We start from the raw sequence: 15,482 nt of genomic DNA, 5'->3' as shown, positions 1-15,482 counted from the left end.
TTTACATACTTATGGGTTACAGTGTGATAATTTGATATATGTATCCATGTGTAATGTGGATGAATGTGATTACTATTTTCATCTTCAAAATTTATCATTTCTATGTGTTGGAAAATTTGAATTCTTAGTTTTTTTGAAGACTATAGTTTTAGAAACTGTAGTTTTCTGTTGTGCTATAAAAGCCGAATTCTGACTATCTAACTGTATTTTGGTACTGTTATCCTCTCCCTTTTCCCCCTCATCCCTTCCCTTCCTAGTGTCGACTGACCACTATTCTTCTCTATTCTCCTGTGAGATCAATGTTTTTAGCTTCCACAAGTGAGTGAGAACACTCAGTATTTGTCTTTCTGTGCCTGGCTTATTTCACTTACCATGATGTCTTCCAGTTCCATCCATGTAAATGACAGAATTTCATTCTTTTTAATGACCAAAATGATATTTTGTTGTGTGTATATACTGTATATTCAATTACTGATGAATTTATGTATTATTTATTCATCCATTGATGGACATCTTAGTTGATTCCATGTATCAGTTATTGTTTACTGTACTAACATAAACTTGGGAGTGCAAGTATTTCCTTGATATAATGGATTAATTTCCTTTGACTATTTGCCTAATACTGGGATTGCTGTATCTTATGGTAGTGCTGTTTCTAATATTTTGAGGAACCTTTATACTTTTTTCTCATTATCTCTGTACTAAGTTATATTCCCACCAACACTGTTTAAGGATTCCCCTTTCTCATCCTTGCCCCAGCATTTGTTATTTTTTTGTCTTTTTGGTAGTTGCCATTCTAATTGGAATAATATCTCAATGTGGCTTTGATTTGCATTTCCCTGATGATTAGGCCAGTTGGCCATTTTCATTCCTACTTTTGAGAAATGTTTATTGAGGTCATTTTCCCATTTTTGTAGTCTTTCTCTCCCACCCCACCTTGTTATCTGAGTTATGTTCTGGATACTAATCCTCTGTTAAGTAAATAATCTAATCAATCTCATATTTGGGTACCTTCTTGTACTTTCCTTCCAATTCTTTGATCCTCTTGCTCTACTCCATTGATCGTCTTTCTAACATTATCATCATCATCATTATCATTTTAATTAGTGCATTATAATATTATATAAAAGTAGGATTCATTTTGTGGTGTATTTATACACTGTTCTCCAGGAATGAAATTATCTTAATAATTATCTTAATCAAAGTCTTTTGCTGGTGTGGAAGTAGGTCAACCTATTTGATGTTTTCTTCCTTCATTTCTCTTTTTTATACCTCTCTCTCTCTTTCTCAGTAGTTTGTAACTATTGGTCAGTCTTTACAGATTAGTGTTTCTGTACTCAAACTAAAGGTCACTCGACTGATTTTTAAATCTTTTCCCAAGGCTGAAACTTTTGGTAGTTCAAAGCAACAGCATGTATTTGTAATTTGAGTTTTATGAGATTAGGATTTATAAATAATTTCTTAGTTTGTAATAGCTAATATAGTATAAAATATTAAATTAGTTGACAATGTGGAAAACTTTTCATTTGAAGGAAAAAACACATCTGTTATCCATCCATTTCTAAAACAATTTCCCAAGTATTAATTAATTTTTTGGGTCAGATGTATCAAAGTAAAATTTATTTATAGTAAAGTCCACTTCTTTTTAAAAAAATTTTTTTTTAGTTATACATGGACACAATATCTTTATTTTATTTATTTATTTTTATGTGGTGCTGAGGATCGAACCCAGGGTCTCTCACGTGTGAGGCGAGCACTTTACCACTGAGCCAAACCCCAGCCCCAAAATCCACTTCTTTAAGAATATAGTTCAACGAGTTCAGAGAAATGTGTTCAGTGGAGTAGCCATCACCATTAACAAAATACAGAACATGTTCCAATACTCTCAAAGTTTTCTCATGTTGCTTCATCCTTACCCCCAGTTGCTGGCAACCACTAATCTATTTTCTGTCCCTGTGCTTCCATCTTTTCTATCATATCTGTGGACCTATCTAGTTCCCATATATTCTCATCACCACACAAGGAAAACTCTGTACGAATCAATCATGTCATTCCCTATTCCCTAACAGTACTGCCTGCATTTGGCAATTAGATATTAGTCTACTTCTGTTTCTACCTATTCTGGATATTTCATGACTTTGCGTCTGGCTCCTTTCACATTTTCCGTGTTGTAACATGTAGCAGCACTTCATTATTTTTATGACTGAGTGGTATTCCATCGTAGGAGTTTGTACTGCATTTTATTTATTTATTTTTATATTTATATTTTTTTAGTTGTAAATGGACACAACACCTTCATCATTCATTCATTCATTCATTCATTCATTTATTTTTTAAACCTGGTGCTGAGGATTGAGCCCACGGCCTCACCACGCATGTGAAGAAAGCGCTTCATCACTGAGCCACAATCCCAGCTCCTTATTTATTTATTAATGGATTGTTTTATATAAATTTATATAAATAATATATATTTATGCATGATAATTAAGGTTGTTTTCATCCATTGAATAAGGTTTTGTACCCACAAGAATGCAGCAAGGAATGGAATAATAGGGGTAATTGAAGCAGTATGAGATTCTGTAAGTCACAGCCATGAGTGTTCAAGTTGTATTTGGAGTCTGTGTCTGCAACATGCACTTCAAGTTCTTAACAACTGGTCAAGGCAAATCTGGCTTCAAGTAATGAAAGACACTTTTCTCCATTACTTACTAATACTAAAACGTGTGTTGAGAGGATAGGAAGAAAAGGAGTTGGTGCTTAGGCAAGGATTTTTCTTAAGCACCTTTAAGAGGGGATTGGCTAAGATTTTTTATACAAAGTCCCACAGCAATTTGCACCTCAAAGTGGGTTGCCTCTCAAATACTTCCTCCCAAACATCATACAGTAAAAGGGAGTGAATCCCTATCACTCATGCAGATGTTATATTATGCTCTTCTAGTATGTCTGTTTTTATGTAAGAACAAAGCAAGTGATTCATCAGGACAAAGTATATGCCATAGAAAGATGTGAAAGCTTTATTTTGGATGATTTGTACCTTACATATTATCTGGTCAGCCTGGGGGGTATGAGGTATCTCAATTATACTTAGTACTACCTATGTCAGGGGATACCAAAGAACTTTGTTGATTGGAACTTCTTGTTCCTGAGGACCATGAAGGAATGGATTATCCCATTGGTGTATGTAACCTGGTAAAATGGCACATATTGTGGAACTTTACAATACTACACTAAATTATGATGTCTTTGTGGATTAAAGCGAATTATGATGGCTTTCAGAGAAGATTTCCTCTAAATAAGTTAAATTAACAAAAAACAAACCCAGGAAAGGAAATATGCAAAATGGATTCAGAAAGACACATTTAAAAGAACTTATTGTAAAAAAATTTTGACTGGTACTAATATGTCTTTGCAGTTGTGACATAAAAAATTCTGGTAGTCTTTTTTTTTTTTTTTGAGAGAGAAAATTTTTTTTTAATATTTATATTTTTAGTTTTCGGTGGACACAACATCTTTGTTTGTATGTGGTGCTGAGGATCGAACCTGGGCTGCACGCATGCCAGGCGAGCGCACTACCGCTTGAGCCACTTCCCCAGCCCCAAATTCTGGTAGTCTTAAGTGGGATTTTTAGTTAAATGTTTTCTTTTCTGTGAGATCTGATTTTGTTGTTTTTTATACATGTTACTCCAAAGTTATGTTTTTGTTTATGATGAAAGATATTAACCTTTCTGTTGCTGGGAGAGTTCTGAGTCTCTAAAAATATTATCATTTTTTTTTTAGAGAGAGACGAGAGAGAGAATTTTTAATATTTATTTTTTAGATTTCAGCGGACACAACATCTTTGTTTGTATGTGGTGCTGAGGATTGAACCCGGGCCGCACGCATGCCAGGCGAGCGCGCTACCACTTGAACCACATCCCCAGCCCCTCAAAATATTATCATTTTTGTGTCACATTATTCTAGTTATAATAGTGTACTTTTATATTGCATAAAATACTTTTTTATAGAGTATGAAGTATAAGTACTTATATAAGTATAAGCCATGTAGCCTTGCAGGTATTTTGAGGTGAAACTCATTTTAAGGCATATTCTTTATATGTAATTTGTGCTTGTTATGAGATGTTGCCCAAGATGACATAAAATGTAATTCTAATAATATGTTGTAAATATAATTTCTGAACCAATCTGTAGTTCTTAATATACTGCAAATTACTTTCCTTCAGTGGTTTTCCAATTTAAATTAACTTATGACCAGTCACCACACCGACCAGGTCCTGATTACAAATCCAGAGCAGAAGCAAATTAAATACACTTTTCTTTCTTCATCGATTTTAATTTACAACTTAATTCATATAGTGCTGCACAAAGTTACAGATTTGAAAACTTTGATAGATCTATTTGAAATGTATTAATATACACCCATGGGTTGTACATTTGGGGACTGCCACAGGGATGTCTTATTTTCTGTGTGATGTGTGAAAGACTTAGGATGTCTTATTGTGTAGAAAGGCCCATTAGATTCGTGTGGTACTTTCCCTCCATTCACTAATGTTTCATTTCTTATTTATGAATAATGAATATTAACTGTAAGCAGAGGAATGCATCAGATGACCACAGGTTGCAAAACTATGCTTTTAGTCCTATGGAAATTGTAGACATTTTGATATTTCTGTAGCCACACTTTTTTGTGTATTTCCCCCTCTTAACAAGAAAAACAAAAACAAAAAAACCAAAAAACAAAACTAGGTGCAGATGCTTAAACAGAATGTAATGTTTTTTTGTGGGTGGTTTCTTATACCTCAGTTTCTTTTTCCTGGCTGTTTGATTCTTTAATTAATTAATTTTTGACATGTTTTGGCCTTATATACCCATGTGTGGCATCAATAAAGGCTATATACTTAAAAATAATCCTGGCAAGTTGAGCATAGGTACATAGCTGTAATCCCAAAGAAGATCCTATGTTTGAGACCAGTCTCAGTTACTTAGTGAGATGCTTAGCAATTTGGTAAGATACTGTCTCAAAAGAAAAAATTAAAAAGGAGTAGGGAGGTAACCCAGTGGCAAAACATCCCTGACTTCAGTCTTTGGTACTGGGGTTAGGTGGGGAACAGATTCCTGGCAAATGCTTCTATTCTACAAGAGCTGGTTCGTGATAAGTTACAGTTCTGATGATCCTTTCATCAGTTGGTGACATTCTTGAGTTAGTTGGGTATAGTGAGCCATGTAGTTAGATATGGCAGGTTTCCAGCAGTTCTATCCCTGATCCCTATTTTGGCTTTGGAGGAGGTACAGAACATTTAAAATCCTCTCTTTTGAAATACTCAGTTGTTGTCAACCAAATTATCCAATTGTACTATAGAATATTAGAAGTTAGTAGGTAGTTAGTTTAAAAATAATTAGTGAAAAACAAAGGCAGCCCTAAAACTGTTCAGTACTGTATGTCAGACATTGGGATGAGTGCTTCTGGAATGATAACTTAAGAATTTTAGATGAGGGTCTGGGTTGTGACTCAGAGGTAGAGCACTTGCCTAGCATGCATGAGGTATACTGGGTTTGATCCTCAGCACCACATAAACTAAAATAAAGACATTGTGTCCACCTATAACTAAAAAATAAATATTAAAAAAAAGAATTTCAGATGAGAGGTTCCTCTATTAAAATGCATACTTGCCTGTCATTGTGGCATCCACCTGTAATCCAGAGACTGAGGAAGCTGAGTCAGGAGCATTGCAAGTTCAAAGCTAGTCTTAGCAATTTCGTGATGTCCCAAGCAAGTAATTGAGACCCTGTCTTAAAAAAAAAAAAAAAAAAAAAAAACAATATGCCTGGGGGTGTGGCTCAGCAGTTAAGCACCACTGAGTTCAATCTCTAGTCCCCCCTCCTGCCCCCCCACCGTACCCCTCCAAAAAAAAAAAGCATAATTACTGTCATAGCTGCTTTAATGTTTTGTCAATTTAGCACATATTGGGCAGGTTGAATTAAAACATGTTTCAAATTGAAATTGATTCCTGAAATTTAGTAATTTTATATGTTACAAAAGCAGTTCTTTGTGAATCTTTTTGTAAAGATGATTACCTTTGGTGACATAAATATGTATTCCTTAAATTTTAAGAATTCTCGCTGATTTATATAGTAAGAGGGTTTTGGTGTTAAGAGTTTCCCTATACTTGATAATAAATTGTCTTTCTCTAAGAACACTAGAATTTATATAAAATTTTGAAATTTCATCTTAATTGACCCAATGATGCTTATATTTACTGTTTTTATTTAGGTTTTTTCCCAAGCAGTTCCCAAGGATGTGATGCATTTCTTCGCCACAAGATGACACTGATATCTCCATCAGTTTTGAAGAAATACGGTATTCCCTTTGACAAGGTATATTACTATTACTCTTTCATACATTTTTCATACATTCTTGTTTACATGACTTACATTTATGATGAGTTTAACATGTTAATGTTTCTTTAAGAAGCTGTTTAAAAAAGATGATAGGATGTGGGTAAATTCAATGCATGTTTTATAATATATCAATATATCATTAGTTTTTCTAAATCCTAATTTAAAATTAATTTTGTTTCATCATATATTTACTAGAGATTTCATGTTGTTATATTTCATCCTAATAACAATGTAAATAAAATATAACACATTCTACAAGTTGAGTTTATGCTTCTATATTAAAAGTCTTTTATATGAGTAATATAACTTTTGTGATATATTTTTTAAAAATCAGGAGAAATTATTTTTAGTGGTTGGTTAGAATCAGTTGCTCCTAAACACATTTGGAAATAATACAATTGAGACTTCATTATGGATAAAATTATTAACATAATAATCAGATATTGCTTCTGTAGAATATTTCTGAAAATTAAGTTTTGTAAAGCTCATTAATACTGTACCCCGTCTTTTTTGCATTCATAGTGGTTACTGGGTCAAATTTATCACGGAGCTTGAGCATTTTTACGTGAAGTAGCTGAAGTGATACAAGGCCTGATCATATAAATAAAAGCGCTCCTCAGTGTTTGGAGGATTAAGTGCTTAGCTACTTATAGAAACATTAAAAAACTGCTCTTCTTTCTTAACTTTTATTTTATTCCCAGAATCCTTGCTTTTTTCCACTTTAGAAGCTTTTCACTTGTGACTGAATCATTACATCTTCTTTATCTTAGGTCCTTCAAGTAGCCTTGTTTTGGCAGGAGGACTCTGTTCAAAATGGGATTTTTCCAAGTGCGAGAATCTTTGTTCACCTTGAGGCAGCTCTCTCACCCTCACAGAGTAGTCATGTAGGGAACTCACTCTCTGTGTGATGAGTGTGTTTTAATCACACAGTTACATACTTGAAAAAGTTCAGCCTTAAAGCCATGCATAGTGGTGGAGGGCATGGTGTGGAGAGGAGGTGATGATGGGCTGCTGTGCTGTCAGTTGCAGAGGGCAGAGGCTCTGCCTACAGAGGGACTGCTGTGGTGGGACTTTGTCTTACCTGCGATACCAGGCTTTTGTGAGTCTTGGACATACCATTACCAAATATTTCTTCAAGTGGTTGGCATGAGTTTCATTGATACTTCTACTGAAGCTGGGATATTAAAAGGCAACTTAGAGAAAGCCCAACTTTGCCTGCCTTAAGGAATGAACTAGTATCCCCTAGGACAGAAAATCCTCTTTGTAGGTTAGGCCTGGTTAAAGTATGGACAATTTTAGGGCTGGTCTTTGGTTTGGTGAAGGAACAGAACTATGGAGTTGGGTCTTTTCTCAGGATGGAGGCCTATGGATCTTATAATTTCTTCCCAATATTGGGGAAAGAAGGAGGTAGGTTCTGTCCTGCTTACCTTTCTGGGCTGTAGTTCCCTAGCTGTTCTGTGGTAGATTATATTAGATGTGTCAGGCTCTCATCTGGGCCTTTGTGGATGGGACATTTTGTGGCTTCTGTGCAAGTGGCAGGATGAGTTTTTAATACTGAGATGGTGAAACACCAGTGATTTAGAGGGACAATTGGCAATGACACTTGTTCATATGAAATTTGATCACCATCTCAATGTTGGGCATGTGATGACACAGTGCTTCTTCAGGAGCTGCTTCTTTTGGTGATGGTGATATAACATGCAGCAAAGTAGTAAGTGGCATCACAGACTGGAAGTACACTTCCCAAGTTCATTCCCCCTTCTCTTCCTTCTTCTGCTGCAGTTCCTTCTCTTCTTCTTCCTCCTCCTCCTTCCTCTCTTCCTTCTTCTTTCTCCTCTTACTCCTTCTTCTTGTTCTTCCTTCAACAGTCCTTCTTTCTCTTACTTCTTTCTTTCTTTCTTTCTTTCTTTCTTTCTTTCTTTCTTTCTTTCTTTCTTTCTTTCTTTCTTTCTTTCTTTCTTTCTTTCTTTCTTTCTCCTCCTTCTCCTTCTTTTACTTCCATTTCCCTCCTCCTTCCTCCTTCCTCCTCCTTCCCACCTTCCCTCCCTCTCCTCTTCTCTGTACTGGGGATTAAAACCAGGGCCTCATGCATGCTAGGCAAGTACTTTACCAGAGAGCAACATTCCCAGCTCTGTAACACAGTTTTTGTGAGCCTTTGTTTCTTCATTTGCCAATTGGGATTAATGATAGTAATTACTTAATTCTTTTCATTCTTATAATAGAGTTATATAAGAATGAATCCGGGGCTGGGGTTATGGCTCAATGGTAGAGCACTCGCCTAGCACGTGTGGGGCCCTGGGTTCGATCCTCAGCACCACATAAAAATAAATAAATAAATGAAATAAAAGTTAAAAAAAAAAAAAGAATGAACCCAATAGAGTTTTTATAAGAATGAAAAGAAATAATATGTATAAAGGGCTTTGCATGTATTGCTGTATTATAACACACTCTTTCTTCAACTCTCCCTTTACTGTTAGGTAATGGTTTCTCAGTTGGATTTAATGTTTTCTTTCTTTCAATGTATTTGCCTCTCTCTCTCTCTCTCTCTCTCTCTCTCATACACACACACACGTATATGTATATATATGAAAAAATGTGTGTAACAGGTAATTTCTGCTGTTAGATTATGTGCACTGTCTTCTCCAAATTTTTGTTGTTATGAGGATGTGATGATTGCTCTAGTCTTTATTAAAACAGGACTTGTTCTATTCTGTCCTGGACTTCCTAATCATTTTATCACCACAGAGACAATAAATTAGCCTTGTATTTTGGCTAACTGGGACTCACCTGTTTATAGAAATGACAGAGGCTTAAAATTTAGAGTCCAATTCAGTGGGAACAGATTTGTCTTTTCAACATGGCAAGAGCAGGATTTTGTCAGTAGATAGAAATTGATGGAGGTAGGATACATTGGAGCAGTAAAGGTGGCTTCTTTTTATTTTTTAATTTTTTAAATTTATTTTTTAGTTGTAGATAGACACAATATCTTTATTTTATTTTATGTGGTGCTGAGGATCGAACCTAGGGCCTCACACATGCTAGGTGAGAGCTGTACCGCTGAGCCACAACCCCAGCCAAGGTGGCTTCTTTATTCTAGTGGAGTCCTATCCTTGTCTTGCCATTCCCTATGCCTTTCCACAGGTAGAAACAGTTGAACAAGGTGAGTTTTATAACATAGACCAATGACAATCAGTGACAACAGGAAAGAAGAGGATTGGGTAACTTCTTATAATGCTCTGAGCTGTGAAATTGGAGCCAGAACCAAGTTGAGCACTGGAAAGCTGTCTCTGCCTGCCAGGTGATAGCTAAGCTGCCACTTAATGCAGTACAATACCTTCTGGTGTTTCATTTGGGTGGGGAAGGGTGGGTTACAAGAAAGAACTGAGAATTGTTGGGAAAGAAACTGCTTCCTCTTCATATACCATTTTAGCATCCCTAAAGTGTTAATTGGATTGTAGTGTGTGCACCTTATTTATTCTGTATTCCTCCTGTATGTTTCAACACATATCCACATCTACATGTTCATTTCTCAACATTTAAGTGCTGAAATGCCATGAGAATCATTTATTCTTTTCAGTACTTTTGAGAAGGTATTACTTTGGCTTTACTTTAGGGTAGTATTAGGAAAATCTTCTGATATTGAGAGTTGAATGATGGAATCTTCTCTGAATTTTATTTTTATTTATATTACAATGAATTATTACTCCATTTTCTCTTGATCCATAAATAAAATGTAGAACAGCTGGTATCTATTCTAGTTTTGACTCATACATTCTGAATATTATTTATGTTGTTTCTTTGTATTTTTTTCTTGCCCCATTTTGGTATGCAGTGCAATCCCTGCAAATATTTTATGTCTATTCTGATGGTGGAAAATTTTAAAAAAGTATTTTTTAGTGGTAGATGGACACAATACTTTTATTTTCTTTTTGTGGTGCTGAGGATCGAACCAGGGCCTCCCTCACACATGCTAGGTGAGTGCTCTATTACTGAGCCACAACCCCATCCCCTGATGGTGAAGTTTTCAAGTAGTTATTTATGAATACATTCTTAACATCACTTACAACCAGGCAACAAGAATATATGGAGTACCTATGAAGGGAAATTTAAAATAGAATCTTTTATTTCAAGGCAGTTACAATCAGGAAGAAGTGTTGGAGGAGCTAGTAGAGAAACAAAGAATATAGATGGTAATAATATACAAAAATTTATATTTCCTCCTGAAGAAACCCATCGTTATGGTAGGAGGAGAGATATGTCTGATTCCTGGGTTAGGTGACAGTTCTTGGGGAATGTTTTAATTAATTATTCAATGTCCAGTGCATTATTAATGTGTTTTTAACTCTTCCTTTCGACATGCCAATTGTGATATCTCTTTTTTTTTTAAATATTTTTTTAGTTGTAGTTGGACACAATATCTTTGTCTATTTTTATGTGGTGCTGAGGATTGAACCCAGTGCCTCACACATGTGAAGTGGGTGCTCTACCACTGAGCTACAGCCCCAGCCCAATTGTGATATCTCTTATGTATAAATCCAGTGATGTGAGTTGCATTAAAGTATCAAAAATGTGAGTGTGCGCACACACACGTATATACATATGTTCCTTCTGCAAACTGTACTTGTTACGATTTTAGAGAGATTCCTAATCATCAGTCATGTGCCAGAGGTTTATTGGATCAAGTGCAGTTTTAATTTTGTAAAGCAAGTACGTAGCATCACAGATATTCATCAATAGGTGATTGAATAGACACATGATATGTTTGTAGGCTGTAATATCATCATTTAGGAATGAGCTAGTTGTTTACATGCAATGGAATGGTTGTGTCTTGAAAATTCTGGGAGCAAACATACATTGTATGGGGGCTGGGGTTGTGGCTTAGTTGTAGAGTGCTTGATTAACATGTGCGAGGTACTTCCTCAGCACTATATAAAAATAAAATAAAGATATTGAGTCCACCTAAAACAAAAAAAATAAGTATTAGAAAATACATTGTATGATTTCTTTTGTAGGAAGTCCTAGGACAGGTAAAGTTAACTACTGTTGAAAGGGATCAGAACAGTGGTTGTTATTAAGGTAGGATTTTATGACAGACTAGGGATTGTCTGGGGTGAAGTATGAGGGAGCTTCTTTGGTGGTAAACTGATGGGGTTGTGGTATATGATTGTGTACATTTGTCAAAACAGATCAAACTGCATATTATCTTGAATATTGCACTGTGTGCAGATTACATCTACAATAAAATGTACTTTTGATTTGAGTTGGTAGGATAATTGAAAGTGTGGCATTAATTTTTTTTAACAATTTTGTTATAAGAGCTAATTGATAATAGAGTTTCTGAATGAGAAAAAAATAACACTTTTTAAATTCTTTAGAAATATTTGTCAAAGAGGAACTTTGCTTCATTTTGTCCAAATCCATCAGTATTGTTTATATTATTTTATACCTGTTTAAAGATTCAGAAGTATAAAGTATCTTTTTGGTGCTAGGATAGAAGAAACATTTTTAAGGTCAGAAAATGGAAAACTAAGATTATAATACTCCATATGAAGGAGTGAGTCATAATTTAATAATTTATTCTCAAAAAGAGGTAACACTAAAGATTTTTGCTTTAACCAATTATGTGTTTGTGTGTGTGTGTGTGTATATATATATATAAAATCTTTGATGATTGTATATGAAAAGCAAATGCTTCTAATTAAAATATGGAAGCATAATAAATTTTAGGCTCCTAACATTAATGTAAGTTAATTATAGTTAAAAATGCATTCACATATGCGTATATAGGTTTGAATGAGTCCTTGGATAGAAATTTCACTATTAAAAGGAATACAGTTAATTGAATGTTATGTAAGTTTTAGAAAGAATAAGTGGGTGAATACTATCAGTTTTGCCAAAAAGAATTCATAGTGTTTTCTGTCTGTCCAATATCCAATGCTTTATTAATGTGTTTTTAACTCTTCATTTCAACATGCCAATTGTGATATCTCTTTTTTTAAAAATATATATATATTTTTAGTTGTAATTGGACACAATATCTTTGTTTATTTTTATGTGGTGCTGAGGATCAAACCCAGTGCCTCACATGTGTGAAGTGAATGCTCTACCACTGAGCTACAGCCTCAGCCTAATTGTAATATCTCTTATGTATAAATCCAGTGATGGAAGTTGCATTAAAGTATCAAAAATGTATGTGTGCGCACACACGTACTTACATATGTATAAAGCTAATGTGAATAAATTAGTTTGAATAACTTAAAACATTTTCAAATGAAATTTATTTGTCTTTAAATACAGCTTGAATGATTGAAATAATGTATAAGAAATCACACTTTTTAGAAAATTCTTCTCAAAGTTTTCTGTAAAAGCACTATTAAAGGATTAAATAAAGAATCTGACTAAACTTCTTTTATGTTATAACTTTGATATGACAATCTTCTATTTTTGTATAGGAAATATATTTTAATTGTATGCACAATTTGTAAAGGCTTAGTACTGGAGAATATTGCATATTTTCTACCCTGCAGATCACTCAGGAGGCTGGGGAGTTTATGATCACTTTCCCGTATGGCTACCATGCTGGTTTCAATCATGGTTTCAACTGTGCAGAGTCTACAAATTTTGCTACTGTCAGATGGATTGACTATGGAAAAGTTGCTAAATTGGTGAGTTATTCCTCAAAATAAAGCATAAATTAACTGTGTATTCTTGTTATAGTAGTGAGAAACTTAGGATAGTGTATAGCTTTTATTTCTTTTTCATTATTCACCCTGTGTGGTTCTCCCTGCATTCATTTATTTCAGACTAGATAGCTTATTTTACATGGACTGAATTATTACTTGTAGCCATGTTTTTCTGCTTTGAGATTAATATGGAGCAGTTTACCCTGGCAGGTGATTTTATGCAATGGATGTTTGGTTTCACTTATAAGGCCACCAGCTGGTTTTTTGCAAGATTTTCTAGTGGCTCATGTTAGGTAGACTTGAATCTCTCCTTGTTAGAACTCACTTCATGGCTTAGAAAACAATGTACAGAAAGAAGTGACTGATAAAGTTGCAATAACAAGAGGCTGAGCGAGGATAGTAAGGAGAAATGAATAAAACTGCCCTATTGCAGAAATGGATTTGTTGAAAGTAATGATATAGAACATAACTTAAAAATATATTTTCGTGTTATATTTAGGATATAATTTTGTATCTTTTTTCAGCATATTTAATTTAGTTCACATACTATATATTTTTATTCACAAGTAACAATTTCTATTAAATTTAATTACTATCCCCTGCCGCATTAAATACAGGACATTGTCAAACTGGTAACTGTTGCTATTAGGTTTGCATCCTTTCCTGTGGCTTTGAAGGCAAATGTGCAGCTGGTAGAGAGCGGCTTCTAAATGAAACCTTGTTTTACAGTGTATATAAAGTTGACACAGATTCAGTGAAAAATAATAAATAAAGCTTATGTGGCCTTATCTTTACTACTATATCGTACAGCTGAATATTATTAATTCGATATTGATAAAATAAGTTCACCATTGGGTGAACTTATTCCCTTATATTCAGGGAAGATAACTGTAGTTTCAATTTATATGTGTATTTAGAAAATGGCATAATATATTAAAATATAAATAAAATTATAGCCCTTTGGCTCCCCAGGAAGCATTTGAATGAATTCTTGGAATAAAGGAAGCTCCTGCTATTAGTAGACTTTTTTCTCTTCTGAGTAATTTCTATTTATTAGGGATGATTTAGAAAGGAACAGAATTGAATTACTTCTTTCCATTATACATCCTATGTATTATAATAAGACTAATAATAAGACTCAGTGTATGTATCTTGGCCAGCTACTGCAGTGATTTTGTAGAAATGTAATTCTTGCATCTGCATTGAAACAATGTCCTAGTCACGAGGTTATAAAAAGATGTTATTTTCTGGTTTTCATCTTTAATCATTGACATAATAAGTAGGCTATTCAGTCACCAGAAAAATTGCTTGGTGGTTGTTTACTAAAGATTTCAGACCTTGGTTATTGTGGGCTGGGGATATAGCTCAGTTGGTAAAGTGCTTGCCTTGCACGCACAAGGCTCTTTATTCAATCCTTAGCACCACAAAAAAATATAAAACAGCAACAACAACAAAAGAAATAGGTTGTGGTATTGGCTGAAATAGCATATTACAGCATCAGGGAGAAGCCAGGGGCATTGGGGTTGTGTTTCTGTGTGTCTATCTGGAAGGAGAGGCAGAGTGGAGTGCATCTTACGGGGAGAGGATGAATAGTGGTCCTCTTCGAAAGTCGAAGGACAGAACCTATCACAACTGTGATGTTAAGAAGAGGTACACCGTGGAGGAAGAGGCAGGGATCTCAAGCCCAACATCCTCCTATGTTTAGCTTTATAACATAAGAGAAGTCACTTATATTTATTATAAATGTAATAAGTGTATATTTATTATATATAAAATAAAAGTACCTTTGTACCTTAAAGATTTGGTGTGAGGGGGAAAATCTTGGGAATGTCAGTGTCCACTCAAATTAGTGAAGCCTGTTTTTTTATTTTTTTTGAATTTTATTTTCTAGGAATGTAATATTTAAAAGTACAGTGCAGTTTTGGCCAGCTAATTTTAAATGGTTCTAATTGCATGTGTTTGTGATATTTTTTCCTTTGGTGTTGTCTCTACCCCTCCCTTCCTTTTGACGAGATGTTGCTGTTTTGAGAGTATATTACTACTTTTCTGTTGCTGCTGTAGCAATTTACCATTTGTAGTGCATGTTTTCTCTCTTAAGGCCACAGTTAAGTTTAGTAGTTTAAAATAATATCCATTTACCTCATTTTTTGTTTTGTAGGTTATAAGCCTCACACCAGTCCAAAAGCAAGGTGTTTAGAGGGCTACATTTTTTGCTGGAGATGTTGGGAAGAATCTCTTTGCTTGCTCATTTGGGCTGTTGGCTGAATTCGCTTTCTTACAGTTGTAGAAGTAGGGTCCTATCAGCCAAGACTTTGCTCCTGAAGGCCTTCCTCAAATTCTTGCATTTTGTCCTGTACATTTCAGGGCAAACAGCTTAGGAAACACCCCGTGCCCCCCCCCCCC

General features: G+C 34.7%; 1 protein-coding gene across 15 annotated transcripts in view; it reads left to right on the top strand.

Moving 5' to 3' along the window:
* Kdm4c (lysine demethylase 4C) overlaps window positions 1-15,482 on the top strand; it is a 387,556-nt gene that overhangs the window by 109,138 nt on the left and 262,936 nt on the right. For 14 of the 15 annotated variants that reach the window (XR_007349008.1, XR_007349009.1, XR_007349010.1 and 11 more), the window contains 2 exons: window positions 6,269-6,372; window positions 12,924-13,061. Coding sequence is in view for 12 of the 15 variants with exons in the window: in XM_048806786.1 (XP_048662743.1) it covers window positions 6,269-6,372; window positions 12,924-13,061 (242 nt within the window). In the remaining 3 variants the exon portion in view is untranslated. Of the gene's footprint in view, window positions 1-6,268; window positions 6,373-12,923; window positions 13,062-15,237 lie in introns of all 15 variants that reach the window. The other variant, XM_048806796.1, reaches the window with a different exon arrangement.

This window comes from Marmota marmota, unplaced genomic scaffold (assembly GCF_001458135.2).
Source record: "Marmota marmota marmota unplaced genomic scaffold, marMar, whole genome shotgun sequence".
Taxonomy (NCBI): Eukaryota; Metazoa; Chordata; class Mammalia; order Rodentia; family Sciuridae; genus Marmota; species Marmota marmota.
Note: the sequence above shows the minus strand (reverse complement) of the source record. Positions and strands in the feature narration are given on the sequence as shown.